The following is an 8126-nucleotide window of genomic DNA, read 5'->3' as shown; positions in this document are numbered from 1 at the left end:
CTTTCAGGTGTTGTTATTTCAGTCTAGTATAACACATTTTACTTATCTTTGTGAATATTAAAAAACATTTTGTTTAATAAGGTAAGATTTATTTTTATTAGAGATTTTCTTTTTGGTGCATAGAACTATTTCCAGGACTGAAATGAAGACGGTCTCTAGAAACTGATAAGATGTGGGAAGAGACCATTAGCCTGTCCTATACTGCGCCAGGACTTAATGACAAGTCATACACAGGTTAGAGATACCCTAACCCTTGATTGGTTTCAAAGGTATCATTCAAAATGCCTGCTGTATAGACTCATTCAACAGTAATTATAAATAAATATAACTATACAGACATTGCGATACTTAGTACTGTAACGGAGCAGCTTTGTTTCATGGTATAACACAAATGTTCTTTCCTGGTAACAAGTGCCCCATGGCTATATACAATTTGTTTTTACAGTATTCGGGCACTAGCACAGCATCCTTAAAAACGGATTGTTGGTTTATGCATAGCTCTGCTACAAGGTCACAGTATTTGTATGGCATTGATTTAGTTCTCATTGGCATCTTCATCCTCAGAACCACTGCTGCTCTCTGACTCCTGGTACAAGGAAATGGTGGCTTGTACCGGAAAGTTCCTCAGAAGTTCCTCAGCCTCCTGATACAAGAAGTCATAGCACTTTGACTTAGGCCAGAATAACCTAGAATGAAATAGGAAAATGACTTCACTAAATTATACACTTTATAGATAAAACAGATAGATTTTATTAATCTACATGCAAAGCTGGAAATATATCTCATGGGTTGTACATGTGAACACTGCTTTTCCAGCTCAGTCACTGCCGCATGGATGTGACTGTCACTTACTGGTAATCCCTTAGGTTTAGGCCTTATTGGGTGACTCCCTGGTAACTCAAACAGCATGTCTAAACCTGATACACACATGCACACATAAAGACGTGTACTGTGACAGCTGTCCATATATAGGGATATCAGTCTAATTTATCCGCACACATTTCTGGCCAAATTGGACAAATGCCACCTTTTAGCGCACTGGCTACACCCTACCCAATAAGGTCCCATTAGTGCTGTCAGCTACTGAGTGTACACACTGTTAGATCAAAGTCACCGTTAAACCCGGTTCACACTAGGACAATGTCGTTACGATCTGGCCAAATCGTAATGACATATCGTGCAGTGTGTAAGCACGATATGCGCGCTCCCGCGTCACATGCGACATCGTCAGCTTTGATGTGCTGCACATCAAAGCTGATGAAATCGCAAATGGCCCCATTCATGTTAATGTTCATAACATCGCTCTGATGTGGTACGACATCGTCCAGTGTGTACATAGCCTTACACCATAATTTCTATAAGTACATATCAAAATCTGGTACATCCAGGTCAAATGTTAGTTAAGAGTTAACCTGTCACATTAGGTAAATAAATATAAGAATCAGTATTTGTATATATTTAAAATTCAGTTACATCTTTTAAATTGTTGGATAACAATAACCTATTTAAGTTACATGGTCCCATTTATTTATACCTCTTGATTACATATATATTTGTATTAAAAAGCCTGGACTAGATATCACAAGACTGTTACCAACATAAAACAATGCCATTCATACATGTACTTACTTCACAGGGTGCTGAAAGGCTGACATCTTCACTTTGTCACTGACACAGCCCTGGTTTAAGTTTGATGACTGTAGACAAGAAAAGGTAATATTACTCAGATAAACATACACATATATGTACGACACTCACACATATTTATAAGACACAAGGGGCTATATTTACTATCTGTCAGTTTGTTAAAGCCACTGATCATACAAGCTTTAACCCAGTAGTTCCCAAACTGTGTGCTGCAGTACCCTGGGGTGCCTCAGGACACTTACAGGGGTGCCTCAGGTTGGTGGTTCAGCACCAAAACAAATTATTTATGATCAATGTAATGTAAATATGTGGACAAACAGAAGTGCAAACCTGTAAACTACAACATAAATGAACCTAAGGAAGACATGTAAGCACAATATACTTCACTTTACTACATTTTTTTCTGAATTTCTCAATAACAAAGTTTTGGCTTAGGGGTGCTGTGAAAACAATGCTGATGCACTAGGGCGCCATGATGCAAAAAAGTTTGGGAACCACTGGTTTAACCTATAGTTTTAAAACGGCAATAGCAATTAATGTTACATCAGACTTGTTTAGCATTAATTACTATTGTCATTCAGACAAAGTGCACGTGATCGGCGGCTTTGACAAACCGGCTGATAGCAAATATACTCCAAGGTGGGAGCATTAAAAGATTTACACACAAGTAATGGAATGAGGCAAATGGAAACTATTGTTGAAAAACAATCCCATTTTAAACCATTCCATATTTATTAATAGTGACTTATATAGTGCAGCATGTTCTATTGCGCTTTTCAATTGGGAACAAACAGTAATAGAACAAGACTGGCTAATAACAGAGAGAGGTAGAGGACGGAGGGCCCTGCTCGAAGCTTACGGGATGCTTGATGCTTTGTCAGTATAAGTTTTTGTCCATTTTTCATTAAGGGAGGGAATTATGTAATTTACATATAACAAAAATCTGAGTGCATATGTGCGTCTGTATTGCAAGAGTGTGTAGGTGCATTGGTGCCAACACATGAATAGAGTTTGCTGGGACACTGTGCTTCTAAATAATGGCATGCAAGGATATTTAAGCAGTCTGTTCTTGGCGGACCTTAGGTTATTCAATTTCCACCATGACATGTTTAGCAAGCATATTTCTGTATATTTCTGCATTTTAAATAGGCCTGCTAGCGTTCGCTAAATATTAAGTTACAAGGCCTAAAACAAATGATTTGACAAAAATCACACAGATTCAAAATGATATCACTCTCAGCTCTCAGTTAGGCAGCCCCATACTGTGGTGAAGGAGAGGGTATCCATAGGTAGATCAGGTTTGGTAGATAGATGGTAGATAGACAGTCAATAGATGGAGACCAGAAGGTAGAAAGTGAATAGGTCAACAGGGTTAAAAGGTCTACAGGTAAATGGTTGACAGGGTCAAAAGGTCGACATGAAAATAGTCGAGGGGGGTGTAACCTGCATCAGTGGAAAGGCCCTGTATTTAGAGCTAAGTCTCTATGTGAATAATAAGTAATATAATATTAAAGCAGGTGCGAATTAACATATTGTGTAAATGCATTGTTGTATACTATGCTCCTACAGCTTTGCAGTATATACATTTTACCTTTATTACTTAACAAAGTATATACATAAAATGTATCGCAGTAAATATAATAATAAAAACTGCAAATATATGTAATAAATATGATACATTTTCACTTTTAACAGAAGAGAGTCACGTATAGATGAAATGGCTCAGTGCAATTACATACACGTCAGGAACGTTAGGCAGCAGGAAAATAACCATTAGCATGCGTGGTAGAATGTTGCATATACGTGATGGCAGAGAGAGCATTGGGTATAGACAGTCTCACTGCCTGTGTGGCACAGATTAATACTGAGATAGATAGATAGATAGATAGATAGATAGATAGATAGATAGATAGATAGATAGATAGATAGATAGATAGAACACAAAAATGGCAGTAAAGCATGCATCACATGTGGTCAGTAGTACATCAGTAGCTCACTGTGGTTACCTGCAGCAGATTATTTGTGTGCGGTGCAGGTGCTGGTGTCACTGGGCGGTCACTCCACGGTCTCCACATAGTCCCACACCTGGAAAACACAGACACGGTATCAGGATCGCCACACAGCACGCAGCCTTTCCCCTGTCCCTAGGCACCTCTAGCCCTTATATAAAAGCATAGCACCACTAATCAGTAACATATATGTATCTATAGACGATTGCCATCGCAGCTCCTGTATATCTTCCATGCAATGATCTCCTAGCTGCCCCATGCCCTACTGTACCAGAGTGTGACAGACCTGGCAGTGCCCGCAGTGTGCCCGCTTCTCCCCCGCTTTCCTGTCTGGTGTGGCTCCATCGTTACCTCCGATGAGTCTGCTTCTCGCTACAGCTCGTACTGCTCAGCCTTTGGGTATGTGTACCCGGCTCCTGTCATTTTATGTGGAGCAGTCACCTCCCTCCTCCTGCGCCGGGTGAGAGACGGAGGTGACAGGATACACATGGCCAGGTGTGACTGTGCGCACCCGGGAAATGTGGGACACGTGCTGGGGCAGATGGTGCGGGGAGAGCTGCCCTCCTGCTGCGTCCATTATCCCAGACTCTGATGTGGCCAGCCTGGCCCCCAATGTACTATTACTAGCTCATATTTCCCTGTCATCCCTATCAATGCATACTGTTACACTCTTACTGGGAACTGGGCAGCTACATGACATTTGTACTTTTCTATAGTACACGTATATTGAAGATCTCATTCTCAATACCTAGTTAGCAGCAAATGTAACTCTTTACAATCTACAAATGTATGTATGGTTTAACATTAGAAAAGGAAACTCATGGTATTCTATTTTATAGTATGGTACTTGTGTACTTTACGGACTCATTGCAGAGAGAACCCAAGTGTCCTACACTCATTATTATCCATCATGGTAATGTCTAAATCCTCTTCACGGAGAGGACCCTGACGTCATCAGCCAGTGTCCAGCGTCATTCCCAGTGTCCAGCATCATTCCCTACCATCCAAGTGGGCATAGAGGGGGAATATAACCTGAAACGTGGCGAGCGCAGCGAGCCCGAAGCGTGGCGAGCGCAGCGAGCCTGCGAGGGGACAACTTTCTTCTTTAAGTGGGGACAACTTTCGGTACTTGTGTACATAAAGTACACAAGTACCATTAAAACATTCATTGGGTTCTCTCTGCAATGAGTCCATAAAGTATACAAGTACCTATATTACATTTTTAACTATAGCATAATTTTCTTCCCATGTGGGACTCCTGATGGAGCTTAATGTATACTGAGGTGTGCTGTCACAACTCTTCATATAACATTATCCTAATGGGCATTTTTATTATCTGGTTTTAGACCCGATAATGATAATTTCTTATGGCCGCTTATCACCACAATTAGAAATTATGTATCACCTGATTGTATTACAAAATGTTCCTGTGATGAATTAGGAGTAAAGTTATTACTAAAGCAATGATCTTCCTGGTTCTGGGGGCGTGTACACTACTTCACATGTGTGGTCATCAGACCACGCGTGTGCGAGAGGCCATTGCTGGGCAGGGATTTTTCAGATCCTTCTCTCTGGAAATGTTGTGATCTGTAGCCCCTAGGCAGGGGGGTTTGGGCCACTGGGACAGCAAGAAAGTTCCCGCTGGGTCGGTCCTATCTACCCTCTGCCAGGCCAGTTAAGACTGACTCACTGGCTTCTGCTACTGCGAACGGAGCTCCGCTCCAATAGAGCAGCGGTATTCATCAGTAAAGTAGCAGCAGGAGTTCTGCTGCACATGCCCAGCCTCAGCAACTTCTCCCATGGTCCTTTGTGTTGGGTAATGTGCAACATGCACAGCATCATGACGTCACACTGCGCCGCTGAGCAGTGGAGACGCAGCCCACGAAGAAGAGGGGCATCCAGCCCAAAACAGAAGACAGAGATAACAGGTAAGTGAAGGCTAGAGACACAGGGGAGCCAAAGAGACACAGGAGGCACTGAAGCTGGAGAGACAGGGGCATGGAGAGAGACAAAGGGGGGCCTGAAGAGACGTACTGAAATCTAGAGAGACCCAAGGGGGCCAGAGAGACAGAAGGCACTGAAGCCGGAGAGATATAGGGGGGCACAAAGGGGCCTGGAAACTTGCCTGGCGACAGGGGGGTGCTAAGGTTAGCTCTATCCCGGGACCCAATGTTTAGAGGGGCCCCGAGGTTCCAGTGTTCAAAACAGTGTTACAGTGCCTCCGCCGGCCCGTGTAACCCTCCCGCAGGTAACTCCTCCCCTCCGGTGAGTGGTCCCTTCCCCAGCTACCCTTGTCATCTAGTGCATGCCATATTAGGAATGACCGAACTGATGATGCTGCGAAACTCTGCACCGGCCGGTCTGTTTTTGCATCCACAGTTTTATGGTAAGTGGACTGGGTAGAGACAAAGTGGGGCCTGGAGAAACACAGGGGGGGCTGAAGATGGAGAGACACAGAGAAGCCTGGAGATGGAAAGACACAAGGGGGTCTGGAGATGGATAGGTGCAAGGGGGCCCGGAGAGACACAGAGAGCTTGGAGAGATGCAGGGGTGTCTGGAGAGATGCATGGGGATCTGGAGACAAGGGGGCTTGGAGGTGGAGAGATGCAAAAGGGCCTCGAGATGGAGATGCAGGGGGCATGGAGAAAGCCACTGGGGGCCTAGAGAGACACTGGATGGCCTGGAGACAGAGAGACATAGGGGGCCTGGAGAAATGCAGAAGGCCTGGGGGTGGAGAGATGTAAGGGGACCTGGAGTTGTAGAGACACAGGGAGACCCGAAGAGACACATGGGGGCCTTAGAGATGGAGAGACATGGAGGCCCGGAGATGAAGAGACGAAAGGGTTTGGAGAGATGCAGGGGGCCTGGAGATGGATAGATGTAGGGTGGTCTGGACTTGAATAGACATTGGGGTCTGAAGAGGCGCAGGGGGTGCTGGAGATGGAGAGACACAGGGGTGCCTGGAGAGGCACAAGGGTCCCTGGTGATGGAGAGATGCAGGGAGGTCTGGATAGACACAAGGGGGCCTGGAAATGAAGAGATGCAGGGGGGCCTGGAGATGGAGAGATGCAGGGGTTCCTGAAGAGAAACAAGGGGGCCTGGAGATGGAGAGACGTAGCAGGGCCTGGAGAAATGCAGGGAGGCCTGGAGATAGAGAAATGCAGGAGTACAAATGAAGAAACACAGGGGAGGGCCTGGAGAGAGACACGGGACCTGGAGAGACACTGGACATGGACCTGGAGAGTCTCAGGTGGACTGTACCTAAAGACTGAGAGACACAGGGAGCATATGGCTGGAGAAACATAGGGAGAGAAGGATAGTGCTGGAGAGGCACAGTGGACAATACTGCTGGAGATGCATGATGCACAGGGGAAAAGGTAAGGCTTGGGGACAGTAATAATCATTAAGATATAAATTCAAAACAACAACAAAAAAGAATCAGTACTGATACCAATGGTACCAAATCAGTAAATAGTTTAAAAATATAAAATTATTTGATCAGGGAATTTCACAGTTTGACTTACATAACTCAATGATATGATGATGACGTTGGTTATATTTCTATGTAAACAGGCATCTTCCAGACAATGAAATCTCCTACATGAATAGTGACTACCAGCTGAAGACGCTATCTACCTAGTGAGGCTCAAATTCTTTATAGGTTCCCCATTGCTTAGAAACCACCATATAGGTAAAAAAGACTTTCAAGCCAACTGGTCTGTACCTAGCATGGGCAGGGCCCCAAAAAATAATGTATCATCGCCCAAGATTTCTGTTGCCTGCCCTCATTCCATCAGTGGCTTGACACAGCCCCTCCAGGCCCAAAGAGAAGGGCGTATACTGACTTCCTCCACAGACCATCCCCTCAACAGACCTGCCCCCCACTAGGGCTGCTTTTAGGAATTTCACAGGCTGGTTTTCTATCCCAATAAGCCATCTACAGCTACCGGGGCCAAAATCCAGAATGCAAAACTTGGTAAATTAGACAATTTAGCAGGATCCATAAAAACCTATGCGGGCTACATATGTGGTTGAAAATGGAGGACCACAGCAGCCCTCCCTAGATACATACCAGGGGTATGTAATATTTGTGGGTAAGGTACCTCCCAAAACACCCATAATCCTGGAATTCTATTTTGAATATATCTCTAAGGGGCCCATTTATCACTGATCACATACTCAATGTGATCTCGGCACGATATTAGCATTAATGATTGCATTGCAGTATGCGATCATAGTGCCGAAAGGATCCCACCCCTGCGACATGCTGGGAGTGAAGTGACCGCATCAGCGGTCTACTCACTCCTGTGCACTCCTCCAGGACCCTCTCCTGGCTAGTTTCGCAATGTGTAGCCCATAGGCTACAGCAGCACCACGCCATCTTCACATTCCGGAGCTAGGTAAATCTGACAGCATTGCATCCCCTGTAGAAACCTATGGGGGCTGCAGCTGCATTTGGAAATGAAGGGA

At 44.5% G+C, this 8126-nt stretch overlaps 1 protein-coding gene across 1 annotated transcript; it reads right to left on the bottom strand.

Moving 5' to 3' along the window:
• Positions 1-374: 374 nt before the first annotated feature.
• Positions 375-4064, bottom strand: LOC148542141 (protein ripply2.1-like). The gene is made up of 4 exons (XM_088470542.1): positions 3943-4064; positions 3654-3732; positions 1630-1697; positions 375-686 (listed from the first exon to the last, which is right to left on the bottom strand). The coding sequence occupies exons 1-4, from the start codon at positions 3999-4001 to the stop codon at positions 536-538; spliced, it is 357 nt and encodes a 118-aa protein (XP_088326668.1). The 5' UTR covers positions 4002-4064; the 3' UTR covers positions 375-535.
• Between the last annotated feature and the right edge of the window lie 4062 nt (positions 4065-8126).

The sequence above is a fragment of the Taudactylus pleione genome, unplaced genomic scaffold (genome assembly GCF_031769625.1).
Source record: "Taudactylus pleione unplaced genomic scaffold, aTauple2 ptg000015l, whole genome shotgun sequence".
In the NCBI taxonomy this organism is placed as follows: Eukaryota; Metazoa; Chordata; class Amphibia; order Anura; family Myobatrachidae; genus Taudactylus; species Taudactylus pleione.
The sequence above is the reverse complement of the archived record's forward strand: the minus strand, read 5'-3'. Positions and strand labels throughout refer to the sequence as shown.